General features: G+C 38.4%; 1 protein-coding gene across 1 annotated transcript in view; it reads left to right on the top strand.

Annotated features, from left to right (window-relative positions):
- The first annotated feature begins 1,184 nt into the window (after positions 1 to 1,184).
- The window catches only part of LOC120428876 (NADPH oxidase 5), a 134,923-nt gene continuing 120,476 nt past the window's right edge, over positions 1,185 to 15,631 (top strand). The window contains exon 1 of the mRNA XM_052707618.1: positions 1,185 to 2,343. Coding sequence (XP_052563578.1) covers positions 1,561 to 2,343 — 783 coding nt within the window. The 5' untranslated portion in view covers positions 1,185 to 1,560. The remainder of the gene's footprint in view (positions 2,344 to 15,631) is intronic.

Here is a 15,631-nt window from a genome sequence, read left to right as displayed (position 1 = left end):
AAATACGATTTTTTGTACATTTTAACCCAAAATGCTCAAACTTCAACAACTTGTAACATTTGAACCCCGGGGTTTAGAGAGTTGGTCCAGAAGACTTTTTTTCATATCTCGGCGAGATCTTTCGAAAAAAGTTGGTCCCGTTCGTGTACATCCTTGGACCAGCTCCCATACAAATTTGCCCATTCTCCTTTCGGTTGTTTTCAGTTTACCAAAATGTTTAGCAGTTGAAAATCGGTAAAATTTATTGGAGTGTTTAGCAAATATTTTTCAAAGTTTATGTCGCCCCTTGTGTTCTTTTTGTTCTGTGTTCCATAAGTCATTTTTTACATATTTTTAAGTCATAATTGAAAGTTACAAAAGTAGTTTAAATTTTTTTTCAGATTGTTCAATACAAATTTAAATTTCATCAATATTGATATCAATATAAATTTTAACACATTGCTTTTCATCATACTCTTAGCAAGGCACCATTCCACCGTTCAAGCCTAATTCCGACACGTGTCAATTGAGGAAACTCTTTTATTACCGCAAATTAGTCGCAAACAAACACCACTAACCAAAACATCACGTCCAACTCGACACTCTGCTCTCTGGTCGTACAGATGCACTTTCGCACGTTCCAAGCCCCCACCGGTCTTCAAACAAAAACATCATCCGCAACAAACCGCGCCGCAGACGACAGCACAAGTCCAAATGCGCCATAAAACCATCGATAACATTTATTAGTCTCACCCGGGGGAGTTCGCACGACCTTTTGATGTCTCCACTCACCCAACCGACGCGAACCACTTCCGTTCCCATGCATTACCCGATGTCAAGCCCCTAAACTGACCGCTTAAATTTCACACCGGAAACGAATTTGATAACGCGAAACGGTTCGATGCGGAGGTCCCCCAAATTAACCCGCGTTGTGAACGCTTTTGCCACCTTTTCCTAGCACCTCTCTCGACACAGAGACCTCAACGACTTCGCATGAACTCCTCGATCAACAACCACGATTGGTCCAGCGAACCTTGGTCGATTGGATGCTGAGCGCGCGCGCGCGCGCATGAACTCCGCGTAACGCCTCAAAGTTCATCGAGACCTGCAACACGACGACGAGGTGCAACTTGTGTGGAGTACATGTTGATCTTGGCGCACGCTCGCGCAGGTTGGGTTGGTTGGTACCTTTTGGAACCGTTCCGTTCAGTTCTGTTTCGGATCTGCTAGCGTTACGAGCCTCTTTGGAGCGGTCTCCCAGTCCCAGTTTGTTCAGTCGTGTCGCGACTTGGTGTGCGGTACCTAACCCCCTCCGTGTGTGAGTGCGTGTGTGTGCCCGAGTGATCTGCTGACCCAGTTCTGGAAGTGTGTCAGGTCAGGTGACCTGGTGTGGTGGAGATTCCTGGTTGATTTTTTTTGTGGTTTTTGTGAAGAAATACTTGTTTTTGAGGTTAGAAAGATTGAAGATCGTCGTTTTTGTGAGAAATAAAACGTAAAATTGTGGAAAAATCTAGTTTTTTAAGGAAAATCATGCAAAACGTGTGCGTAGTGCACGGAAAATAAGTGTCCCACCCCCTGACCATGGATCCCGTCCCGTCGACCAGTTCCGGCGCGAAGCGTCTCAGCTTGAGCGTGACCAACGAAAACGAAAGTGAATCCGCGCCAAACTCGCGATCCGCGTCGCCTCAGCTCCCGCATAAGGCGCCCAAGAAGGTATCCTTTTCGGACGAACTGCCCCAGGAATCGGCGGGAATGTCCCAGAGTTCCGCCACCGAAGGTGGTCCTTCCGCGCCCTTGACCCCGAAAAGTGAAAGTATCAAACTGTCCCACTTTGACGTGAACCCGTTTGTGTTTATGCAGCAGAAGAACGATTCCTATCTGAACAACATGCACCAGATGGACGAAGTCCGGGCGGAACCTGCTCCGCCGTTGTCCACGGCGGACGTGTTCCCGAACCAGCGCCGAGCGTCGACCCCGTCGACTTCGTCGGCCGATGAAAGTGTGACGCCACCTATCGGTGGTGACCTTGGCGTCAAGGTCACCCCGCAGCCTGCTTCGATCTTGAAACCCAGTGACCCGGCCACCTTCGATCCGATTTCCGCCGGACTAGTGAACGACCTGCGGGCCCAAAGTGCCCTGGTGGATGCGGCCCTCGGAGCTACCCCAAAGGGCGGTTCTCCGACGAAGAAGCAAAACCTGGCCGACAGTGACAAGATCGAGAAGAACGGAACGGTTCCGGTTAGTGCGATGGAGCTGGAAGTGCGCCGGGACAAGCGCCGCTGGCTGCTGATCTCCGAGCTGAGTGCGGTCTTCGGCGAGGACAAGCACACCGTGGACGGGTTCAAGCGGGTCTTCCGAGAACAGGTGAGTTCCAGATCAGGTCGCGTGCGCAGGCAGGGGTGTGAAGGCAATCCCAAAGTGTGTTGTGTGTTTGTTGAGCAGGTCATAAATATTTATGAAGCAACAATTAACAGCAGTTCAACAATGGAAAGTGCTATTTGTAGCTTTTAAAGAGCTCGAGCGCGCGCGTGCCACACAAGTGGGGGCCCCACTCTCGTAATGGCGGGTTTATTATTCATATTTCCCATTGGTTTTGCATATACGCGATTACGAGTCGGTCGAGTCCAAGACCCCAGACCGGCTCGGTTACGATACGTACGGCTGGAATAGACAGGGAGACGTCGGGTTATGCGCTTGTGGTGTAAAAGTCGTGACTTTTGAACTTGAAGCGCATCATCATTAACGGGTACTATACATCATCATTAGGGTTAGTGAAATTTCACGATTTCGCGGACAGCGTGAAATCCGCGAAATTTGGCTTTTTCCGCGAAATCCCGTGAAATGTTATGTTTGTGTGAAAATGTAACGATTTTTCTCAAAATAATTAATCAAACTCAAAAAGGAATAAAAATAATCTTATGAACTACTGTAGAATTAAGCGAGTGAATATCCTGGTTTAATAGAGCACCGGATTCGAGTGATAGAAATGACAGTTCTCCCATAAGTAGATTTAGTGAAATTTCACGATTTCGCGGACAGCGTGAAATTCGCGAAATTTGTCTTTTTCCGTGAAATTTTATGTTCAATTACTTATATAGGGTTAGTGAATTTTGACAATTCCGCGGAAGGGTGAAAAATTCTTGAAATTTATCAATTTTCTCAAATCACAATTTTTTTTTTAAATGACTTTATAATAAATATTTCAACCATAAAGACTATCAAAGTAAATTTTATTAGTCTTCGTTTGATAAGCTTGATATGAACCATTTGAAGAATTATTAAAATTTTCAGTTTCTATAGAAACTAACTTGATTTAGTAATATTTTAGTTCACTGTAGTACAAATTATACTACTTTTTTATTTAAAATGTATTATTTTAAAAGAAATTAAAAGAATCAAACTTTGTTTTATTTAAAATAAAATGAAGAGTATTTTTAATTTTTGAAATCACCTTTTTAAAACATTTCAGATTTTTTTCTGAGTCCTGTTTTATTTTAAAAATATTTGATTATTTGTGTGAATAATTCCCTTGAAAGTTAAAAAATACAGTTTTTTGTTTTCTGTTCTTATTTTGAATAAAAATTTCGATTTCATAACAATTTATAAATTTTTTGCCTATGGATTTTAAATTTAGTTTTTTAAAAGAGAGATGAAAACCTTAAAAATTATTTTGAATGGTCTAAATGTTGAAGAAAATTTAAACTATTTTACATATTTTGGATGGACAAGATTGTTGAATCTTGCTTTGATATGAAATTCAATAAAATTTAAACTGATAAAACAGAAGCAAATCAGTGAAAACTTTTTAACCTTTTTTAGTTGAATATTAAAAAAGCAATTCAATAAATGAGAATAAAAAAAAACAAAACAACTTTCCTTACATTTTGTTTCAAAATATAAATTGAGCCCATCCGTAAACCAGGCGGTTTTTTTTTGATAATTAGGAGACTTTTTTGTCACGTTTACGTCAGTTTATTGAAGAATAATATATAATGAAGCATAAAAAGTAGTTCCTGTGATTTAAATATAAGATTTTCAGAGTTATTTTAACATTTTTCACGTTCCGCGAAATTTGCGTGAAATTCGGTGTTTTGAAATTGAGATCCCCGTGAAATTTGCTATTTTCGAGCGTGAAAAATCACTAAGCCTAATCATCATCATCGTCGAGTCTTTCTTCGGCGATGGCGACGACTAAGAGTCATGCAGACGTGGGTTTTGTAGATGAAGAAGAGTTAGGCAAAACATGTTGTCATATTCTCAAAGAAGTGTAGTACCATCATCTGGGGCGAATCGCGACACATTGAGCGAATAGCTAATTTAGCCTTTTTACTGCACAATATTTGATATTTTTGATTGGCTTCTGATAGAACAGACACATAACAACAGAAAAAGGTTATTGTTTTCCAAATTTCAAGCGTTCAAGTTCAAGTTCATATTTAGTCCCGATTAACCCCAGTTGACGGAATATTTCATGAATGTGTCTGAACCAAACTAGCCTGTTAATAAAAAAAACAGCCTTAGAATATGAAATTGGTATTCCATTGAAATAAAATGTAAGATAAAGTAAAGTAAATTAAAACTGTTTTAAAAATATGATTCCATTCTTGTTTAATGACATATTTTATTTCCAGAAATTTGCTTCAAGTTTTTAAGATAATAACAGTTAATTGTCTTCTAAATTGTGTTTGAAAATTCATTAGATCATGGGTGATTGAAATCAATTTTAGATTAAAAATTGTATCATTTCCTAGAAAAAATATATTCACAGAACATACCAAAAACCAAAAGTTATAGTTTTTGTTTGGTCCAATGATATTTTTTTTTGCTTTTGACTCTTTTAGTATTTTTGCAAAAAATTAAAAATTGGTTTAGACCCTTACGAATGTAGAACTTTTGAACTTTTTGTGTGTTTTCTTTAAAAAAGCTGATTTTTTTGTACTAGATGAAACACAACCAAATCAAGCTTTTTCTTGTTAAAAGTGGAAATAAAAATATTTAGTTACGAAATATCACATAATTTATTGAGTTGAACTCTAACATTAACTGACTATGAAAAATAAATGCTGAAATATTTGTGTTTTAAGAATAAAAAAAGAATTCTTCGTTATTTTAAATGTACTGTAGGCTAGTGCAAATTTTATAGTTAAGGAGGTATTATACTATGACAAACAAACCAACAAACTCGCACATTTTCGTGTTCGACAGTTTGCCAAGCTCGCAAACTGCAGGCTGACGTTTCTGCAAACAAACAAAGCAGACAAACAGTCAAACGTGTGAGTTTGTTTGTTTGTTTGCTGTAGTCTAATACCCCCTTTATTGTCCCTCAGCTCTGGTCGAGGTCGAGGAGACAAGGGTTGATTTACAGCCAAATCTTCAAAAAAATGAAGCAAAAATAATTACAAAATGCTTTATAAACTACAAGTCTTACCCGACAAACTTCGTTCTGCCTTCGTTTGTTGACGTTTTCGGCTTCAGCCTCCTGTGATCAAAATTTGATTTTACGTAACTTTTTCCATACAATTTGCCGATGCTCCGGAATCGGTTCCAGAGTGACCTAAGTGTCAATTAGTTAGCGTAAGAACCTTCCTTGGGCATATACGAACCCAACGCAACAAAAAGCACCTCGATCCGACGCTCCGTATTGAACTGATTCGCGTTCGAACAAAACCGTCGAAGTTTTTTATATATATAGATAGATGGCAGTTATGCTACTGTGTATTTTGCAAAGATTCATGATTTCATTGCAATATTTTTTACCTGAAATTAGACTTTTTTTCAGATCTGTCACAAAATTCAAATTTGTAAAAGATGAGAAAGTCTTTATTTGATGCAAAATTCATATATTATCGTTGTACAATGTTTTCGTAATATTAAAACAGATTTTACAAGTTTAGACAATTATTTTTGGCACTCTGATTTGTTTAATTTTGTATGGTTGAAATAAAATGAGTATGCTGAGGTCGAAGGGGAGGTGCATCTCAAAGTATCAGACAATCACATCGGAAATTTTCTTTATGCTATATTTTTTGTCGTTTTAAAACTGAAAAAAAATATTTTCTGAAACTCAAATCATCTAATAGACAAACGAGAGAATTATCATACATTCAGAACTGATTTTCACCAACATAACTTTAATATTATTTACAACGATTCATAATCATCTGCCTCAACAAAATTAATTAAAATAGAAAACCTTTTTTTTGTTTTTTAAGAGCACCTGTGAAAAATTAGTGCGAAGTAACAATATTATTTTCATGCATGGAAGTCTTGAAAAGCTTTGGTTCCTTGAACAAAATTGAAGAGCATTTAATTCTCTATGAAAATCTCACTTTTAGGAATATTTGAGTAGAAACTGCGCCAACTGCTCTCAAAATTGTGCAAAAAGATTTCCCATATTTTTTTCTAAAATTCAGAAAGACATATTTTCTGATTTCATGCCATCAAGCAAGCATTGTAACAACATAAATTCTTTAAAAATATTAAACATATTTTCGCATTTCGTCCAATCAGTTCCCTCAACACATTGCCCATTTCACCATGTTATGACACACTGCATGCCAAACACTGTCTTCTCGCTGGGTCCACTCATATCTTAACCTCCAACTGATGACCATCTTCTCATCGCTGGCTCCCTGCTGGCCGATCTTCAACCTCCTCTTCCAATCCGACGATCATCTCCCCCGTTGCGCTTACCCCTTCAAAAACAGAGGGAAATCTCCTCAAAATAGTGTCAAGTATTGTCTGTTGCACGCCCGAGCCCCGCCGCAGTCACTCAATTGCCATTTTGGCGCATTTCTTCCTGATCGCGCCACGCCGCCGACGGCCGTCGGGGCTCTGAACTCGGCCAGGGTTCGACAGTTGCGATTTATTGCGAGCCCGACCGGCGACGCCGTTTTGCTTTGAACTCTGGCTTGGGCCCGGTCATCGGCCGCCGCCGCCGCCCGACGGCGGTGCAGCTTCTTCACGCGGGGGATGGTCCTATTTTGGACCTAGTGTCAAATTTACAGATCAAATTTACAAAGATTTCTACAAGATGAATACAACTTTATTAAGCCCAATAATGACACATTTACCCTAGTGAGGCCACGGGATGGCACACGAAAACAGGTCCTCGCAGCGCAGTTCAAGCCGTTGACAGCCGGCAAGAGACGTGTAATTTTTCTTGTTTGTGTCCCGCAACGCCCGACTACAACAACAACAACACTGCGAGTGACAATAACATATTGAGAGGTGAAATGAAAATGATCAAAATTGCGGAACCCTTTAAAAGGGTCTGCCGCCGTCTCGACCCCTTCTTTGCGGGCAGGGTTGCCACTTAATCATTTTATTTTTTCATGAAACCTCTCAAAAAACTGGCAGCACTGCTCCCAAGGTGCCAACCCAGAAACAAAGCCCTTTTGCCCATCTAGGGTCGACGGGGCGATTACTGCCACAGAATACTAATATGTTGCACGTTGTTGCAAAAGATTTGACCTTTTGATTGGTTGAAAGAATTTCGCACTGCCCAGGGTTGCCATATTAGGGGGGAACAGTTTTCTTCGATTCGATTATCATCTGCTTACCTTAAATTCCACCAACTTGACAACGCGCTATTGTCGTCAATTTGTCAAGTTGAAGTCGCGAACAAATGGGCAGCGCCATCTTTTTTTCGCAAAGGGAAGCCAACAAAAATGCCAAAAAACTGTCCAACTGCCGGAAAAGAATGTGGAATTTATGGGGAAATTTTTATTGATTTTATATTTTCTCTTTGGCGATTGGTTCCTCGAAATCGCGAGCAACGCAACCCAAGTAATTACGTTTTTTTCTTCCATCTCGTGGACATGATAAGTGTTTTAGCCTGGTGTGGCGTGTAGGTACACGAAATAAAGCTGTAAAATTATATCGACGTTTGTTTTAGTTTTAAGATCGCTTTTTTTTTTCTTTTTTTGTTGATTTCACCGAAACCACTCAACAATGATTATTTTTGCGATATATTTTTATGACTTTTGACGGGATAATTGTTGATTATTTTTAAGGGGGTCCTTTGCGCGATTGTGTTTGTGCCTGCTTTGTTGGGCCAGTATTAAGACATGCCCACACGTTGATGAGATTTTTCAGTAAATGTGACTTAAATTGGAGTGTTATCGAAGCTCGGATCGTAAATTTTGCGTTGAACCCCGCGTGCGATTTCGATGACTTGATCAGGGTTGAGGGTTTTTATTGATTTTGAGAAATGACAAAGTAAAGTGGCGGCGTGGTTTGACAAAAAGGCAATGAGAAATTAAATTAGATTGAAATTATCAAACACTAAAGAGACTTACTTCGGTGATAAATGAAATGGGAAATGTAATAATTTATGTTTCAGAAATTTCACAAAACGAAACAATAAAATACATTTTATTTTATCTGTTAAATTCTTCAAAAACTTGATGAAGATTTGATGTAAAAAAATTGGAGATCAAAACTAGAGATTCTAATTGAAATTCTGCAAAAAATCAATTTGAACAAAAAATATCGAGTTCGTTTCATGACATTAAAAAGCACTTGATAAATTTCCTGCTTAGCTCATGCTGAAGGCTTAGGTTCCTTAAAATTGGGATCAGGATTTAATGGAGTTTCAATGTTAACAAAATAAAGCACTTGTTACATTTTTATTCTTTTCAAAAAAATTGTTTTGATAGTTTTGGAATCAAGACTAACATTTTAAAAGGGCGTGATATATCAATATTTGCTCGTCTTAATTCCATTATTATCAAAATATTTTTTCGATGGGATCAGAAAATTTCACTAGTGTTTGATTTTAAACATTGAAAATTGGACCTGAGATATTGGCATTATAAAATGAGAGGCTTTTTGGGTGAAGGAATTAAAACTTAAATGTGAACTTGAATTAACTTTTTTTTATTCGCAGTATCTCAGCAACCAGAAGTCCAATCTTTAAAGTTTCTTTGACAAATTTACATGTTTTTTCTTAAGATTTCGATTTTTTTTTTTTTTTGAAATGTTTACTGTTGAATACTATTTTGAAAATCGTAAAACTGATTTGTTTAAGTATATTGTACCTATTTTATTAACAGTCCTACCTATAACTTTACCGAAGACACCAAATCGTTAGGAAATTCCTTTAAAGATTCAGATTTTCAAATATTTCCAAACTATTTTTATGGAGACTGGCATGCGTGAACCATTGAGGACGTTCATGCAATTTTATTTGTACAAAAAATCCGTTCACATATTATTTTTAACTCCATCTCTAAGTATAACTTTGCCGAAGACACCAAATCGATCACAAATTTCTGCAATTATACAGATTTTCGAATACAATTTTTGTATCAGCAGTTTCCAAATGGAGCCTTCATTAATTTTCAAAAATAAGCCCTTTAGCTTAAAACAGCCGGCACTGAGATCAACCAAGTCTGATACTAACTATACGTTTCTATAATTTCGCTGCCGTCCAGCGGGTAATGAATTCGAAGTAAACACACATACAAACGCAAACTAATCTGAGTAACTTATATCTGCTCCTCTCCCACTAACATTTACACAAAATCATCTGTAATTACTCTTAGCTTTACGAAAATTGTACACAGAAGAAAAAAATCATGGTAATATTACATCTGGAAAAGGGGAACATCTTTTATGTCAGAAAAAAAATGGTAATTTAACCTCTGAAAACGTGTAATATTACCACTTTTCTTCTATAATGTCGCTTTTTCAGTCTTAATTAAGGTAAAATTACATCACAAAAGAAGTAATATTAAACCTTCTAAAATTACACAATGTTTTGCTGTGTAATTACAAAAACCGACTCGGTCGTAACAAGGTCACAGCACCGAAAAGAACTTAACAAAAATAATCCTTTATCAACATTGAAAAAAAAATCTAATATTTTTGGCATTTTTTTCAATTCGTAGTTTGTTTTTTTAGCAATTAACAAACGGAAGTTGTTTTCTTACTTCCAGACAATAGAATTCGCATTTAAAATCAATAGCTCAAGACCAACGCACTGATACGCCAAAAATAGTAATGTAATTAGAGTGGTCATATTTTACCGTGCTCTATTGAAGCGTTTTTTATTCTGACAAGAATCAAGATCCTTGATGTCGACCAATTTCAGCGTGACTACCGATTAATTGCTTTAATTGTTGGTTATTACAGCTGTGAACCAGTTGAAACCCAGTGTTATGCAAATTACATTATCCCCCATTTTGCAACGCTGGAAGTTCCAAAGTGTCAGTTATTTATGGGGCCCAGTCCTTCCAATAACGCATCGAATCGCGATCGAATTCTGCCGCGAGGCCCTCCCGAGCAAAGTGATGCATTTAACATTGTTTCGAAAACCTTTTTGCGCGATAATTTTTATTTTCGCTCCATTTTCCCCCGTCCCATTTTACACATCGCAGGCCGCTCATTACTTTCGTCAAATTACCACCGCGCCACCGCACGGTGCACTACATTCTTGAACCCATTTGGTCTGAAAATTTACGACCCACGTATGCAAATTACTGGCCCAAAGCACCTCTGTGACGTCTTGCGACGGCAATTTTCGCGATCACACTTTGAGGTTGAGTTCGGTGCAATACTGATGGGCTTCCCAGGGCACTTTGTGCGGCGGCCAACTGCCGTGCTACTGCCGCTGGGAAGGTCATCGGCGAAGGTAGCGTGCTGTACCATCTGGGGGGCTCAACCAATTTAACTTCTGCTTAACCCTTTCGGGCTGGGACATAACCTAAAAACAAACTTCATAATTTCGAAGTTATGGTCAGTGGTACCGCAAGGGTTAATCAAGGTAGCAGACCCGGTACGGTACACGTGGAGGGGTCACACTCCGGAGGACGAAAATAATGCTCATTCCGAGGTGTAATTTATTCGAGACTTAATAAGCTGCGACTAATAATCGATAAAAATCGCGCGCAATCGGCGGTTTCCTGCGTGCAGTGTTGTTGTTGTTGTTTTTGGGACTGCTGCCTGCCGTGAGAGAGTTGACCGCGCGCGGATGGCGCGAGATAAACTCATTGAATTTATTGGTTCTGCGCAGGTCTACCCCCTTCCCCCTTTCCTGCCTGACAAAGGGTTGACCCCAGGGACATTCGGGTTTCTTACGTTGTTAAATTGTTGAGATTTTTCTATGAAATTCTAATATTTTTTGAAAATGTTGGTTTAGGGTTGTGAATTAAAAAACTAAGTTAATCCACCTACGTGGTTGGAGCCTTCCTCACTCTTCACCAACAATGAATGATGGGTTTGAAGACAAATTTCATCATTTTGTTTATATCCGGAATAAAAAAGCACATTAATATCACTTAAGTGGCCATATCTCGAGACAGGGTTACTAGATCTTCAATGTTTTGGACTCGTTTCCAAAGGTCGTTCGATAACCTAGCCAACGATGAGTCAGATAATGAATTCAGAAATAATTTACATACATTTAAGTGAGATCCAGTTTAAAAAAAAGAACATAAATATCACTTAAGGCGCCATATTTCAAGACAGGGTTGCCAAATCTTCAATGTTTTGGACTCGTTTCCAAAGGTCGTTCGATAACCTAGCCAACGATGAGTCGGATAATGAATTTAGAAATAATTTACATACATTTAAGTGAGATCCAGTTTTAAAAAAAGAACATAAATATCACTTAAGGCGCCATATTTCAAGACAGGGTTGCCAAATCTTCAATATTTTGAACTCGTTAAATAGGTTTTTCGATTACCTAACCGACGATAGATTCAGACATAGTTTACATACATTTATGCTAGATCCGGCTTCGAAAAAGTACATAAATATAACTTTTCAACTGCTAAACAGTTCGGTAAACAGAAAATTACCGAAATTCAGTAATGATGTTCATTCCATATATCAAGACAGAGTTGCCAAATCTTCAATGTTTTGGTCTCGTTGGAAGGGTCTTTCAATTACCTAACCGACGATGGATCGGATGACGGACATAATTTAAATACATTTAAGTGAGATCCGGCATAAAAAAAAAATTTTTTTAGTTCTAATTAATTTCCATAAATAAATAAAAAGAATTTTAAGATCGGTTCTTCGGTGGACATTCATTTTTTATATTATTTTAAAGTTGAGTTAATATTCATTTAGTTGGATATTGATGTTAAAATTTTACTGTATTTTTTTCATTTGTTAATTTTTTTGCTATTTCATAATCCCGGAACTTTATGGGCGTAGCCTTGGAGCACATTGTGCAATTTACGTTCTTAAATATATTTGTTTGTAGGTACCGGGCAAAAATTAAATTGTCTTTAAAAATTTCACTGATCCTCTACAGCGTAGTGTAAACCCGCTCCAACCGTGAGGCAATCACAAAATTACAATCAAGACCGATACAAATCTTTCAAAGTGATAATCGAAAACTGTCTTTGAATTAACTAGTAAAAAGCGTTTGAAGAAGCAATTTCAACATCATTTCCCTTTCCCTTCTAATCAACCTGCAGGCCTAATAATTTGAATATCTTTTCGATCACTGTGATAACGATCTACCCGATCAAAATTGTTCAGCATCATCATCATCAGGGCGAGGTGCGTATACAAAATTTGCATTTAAATTAATTCCACCGCCAGATGCGTGCGCTGCCGCGGGAGAGAGGTCGATTAAGCTCGCGCGCGTACTTTGTTGCGATCGCGTACCACCAAGTCGTTTGCGTTGCGAAATATTGATCAATTTTGGGCACGCAAAACGCAAATATTTCTCTCTTTTTTGTTCGATTGGTTCCGTCCCCGGTAATGACTGCATTTTGTGCACCCCGGGAAGCCTAATTCCGTTATTTATCTTATTGGTGTGGCGTGAAAAGAAGAACTTAAAGAAATGGGATTTTATTCCCAACCTTTGACCGTCTCTCTTGACCAAATGGCCAACTTTGGGCCCACGTAGGTTGATTTTTGCGAAATTTACGGCGATTACCGGTGTGACACTGATGCCGTGACCAACTAACGGGGTGATTAATAGCGGAGCAAGCTTTGATTGGCGAAAATTTGCGCCAAAATCAACTGTTTGAGCTGATTCCCGGGTTGGCCAATTTGTCTGTCAAATATCTGCTCAGTCACGAACAAAAACACATTTGTCAAAGCTCGTTGATTTGCTACGACGACGACGACGACAACGTCGACGGCGTTGGAAGAGAGTTGAAACCTGTCCACCGAGGTCATCCGCGGACACTTGATCTGGTTTGAGTCAAATGAGCCTATTTAGCGCGCTTTCTGTAGATTATAATGAACGGTTGAGCTTGATGAAGGCAACCGTTAACAAACCAACAACAAAAAATCTGGAGATTTATGAATATACTTTAACAATTATCCACATCACTTCCTGTACTTTTAACATATTTCATAATCTCAGTTTAGAAAATTTATTAAGTACACGGAAAAAAGACAAACCCACGAAGAAATATAATCACGTTTGTAGTGCAAATGCACCATACTCATGAATTAGTTTCTTCTTGGTTCTCAAATTCATGAACAACAATTCTCGATTACGGAAATTGATTTTTTTTTTTTTTTTTGTGTACGAGAATCCAAACTCCACCAACATATCTTGCATTATGCTTCATCAATCGCTGTTCAGCGATAATCAGCTTGATTCACACTTTGCACAGCAAAAAAAAAACAAAATCAATTCAATCTCCAACTCCCCGAAAACTGTTCTGCCTCGATCATCAGAGCGACCTCCTCAAGCTGCGCCGTGAAGTGGCCCCTTCCAACTCCACTTTTCTCGTTATCTCGCCAAGAGGCCTCTATAGAGAAGATTTCCGCCCTGGGGTATCACTCGACTATCAGCCGATCATCATCATGCAACAACGCCGAGGTGAGAAAAGTACGCAAAGCTCAACAAGCTGCAAACTCTTCTTCTAAGCGCTCTCGGCCGTATTAATTGCTTTGCTGCCGTGAATTTCCCCTCCCCGATGTGACCGGCTCTTGCTTTGTTCTCCGCGGTGCTTGCCGCGCGCGATCACCGCGGGATCTGGATCGGCTTCGGGTACTTGAGTAAGTTGCGCCGGCGTGGAAGTAATAAAAGCGAAATTAAACTTCAAATAAATGTACGAATCACCGATGAAATAAACTTATCATAATTTATCACGCAAGACGAAACCAATCAGCTGCGGTCGTTCATCAGCAGCAGGGGAGTCCCGAAGTCCTTTCAGCTCTTGACCAGCCGGGTTGGTGTTGTTGAGGCTGCAGTGCACTCTTACGTGTCGGCTCGATGGACATCGTCATCGCGCGCGCCAACTCTTTTGGGAGCTCATCCGATCGATTTGATTACAAAACGAAACTTCACAAGTACTCTCACTCGCCGGCGAGGGGTGCACGGTGTGGTTGAAGAGGCTTTTTCGTTGAAAAAAAAAAAGTTTAGCTAGTAGTGTTAACAAACAACGCGATGTTGCGGAAACCTTCTGGATCACCCGGGATTGACAGGTTTTTGTCTCAAGAACAATGTTTTCATACAACGGAAAACTCTTTAAAAAATCGGTTTAAACCTGCGATTTGCAATTCACTGAAAATAGGCTATTTTCATAAAAAATTTCATATTTTGTTCTGAAATATTGAAAAATGCTTTATAACTATTCTAATACAATATATGCGGTGAAAAAAAATAAATCGCATGTTTACTTGACAGAAGTGTCTTGTTTGACAACTCGGAAGACTATAGTTGATCCATCGGAAAATGTCAAACAGTCGATTTTTCACATATAAATTTGAAAGTATCAGGTTCTTTGAGAATTGCTGAATGAAGAATGTTTCTACCATATCCAAAAATACGAGAGTTTTTTTCATAATGCTAATTTTTTAAGGTATTGCTCATTAATTGAAAAAAACTTTTATTAATTTTTTTAACACAATACTCAAACTTTTTTTTCGATTTTTGTTTATTTTTCACGTGTCATTGAACAACTTTTGTCCTGCTAAAAACTTAACTTCTCTTGTTTTATGTCTTCTTGTTTTATTTTTAGTATTTTAATTTGCATTTATTTTGTTAGGTTATCTTAGTTTTTGGTAGTATTTGACCTATTCTACCACTTCCTATCATTACATTTTGCCTATCTAATTTTTTAATGTTTACAATCACTTTTTCAATTTATTGCTTGTTTTTCACATTTTCTGCTATATAATGACACCATTATCATTTGAGTTGCAAAAAAATTGTAGGGGCATAGACATAATAAAAATTACATTTTTAGATTTTTTGGCATAGTCACATAAAATAAGTCAAACTTCTAACCCTAAAATTTTCTAAAATGTTCAGACTTCTTCTTTCCAATGCTTGGCGATTCTTGAAATCGAAGCCCGTCTAGAGGCGGGGTTGGGTTGTAGATGGTTAACAAATATGTTGCAGAAGATTTCTTCTCTCTAGGACTAGGGTTTTTTTCACATTTATATTTCTGATTTTAAAGTTGTTTGTCACAAAGGTGAAAAGTGCAATGCGTTGAGCAGAACCTGTATCCTACACCCAAAGTTAAAGAACGAGAGGATAGTCCTCACGAAAAGAAACGTGAGGAAAGTGCTATTTTGCGAGAGTATAATCCTCTCGCGTGTTCATTCGTTCATTGGAATAGTTCATCCTATTGAGTGGCTTATATGGACACATGACCGCCACTTTGTCATCGAAACACGGTGGCCCATACGGCAAAGGCACGGTTCAATATTTCGAAGGTCTTGGGTT

Source organism: Culex pipiens, chromosome 2, assembly GCF_016801865.2.
Source record: "Culex pipiens pallens isolate TS chromosome 2, TS_CPP_V2, whole genome shotgun sequence".
Lineage (NCBI taxonomy): Eukaryota > Metazoa > Arthropoda > Insecta > Diptera > Culicidae > Culex > Culex pipiens.
Note: the sequence above shows the minus strand (reverse complement) of the source record. Positions and strands in the feature narration are given on the sequence as shown.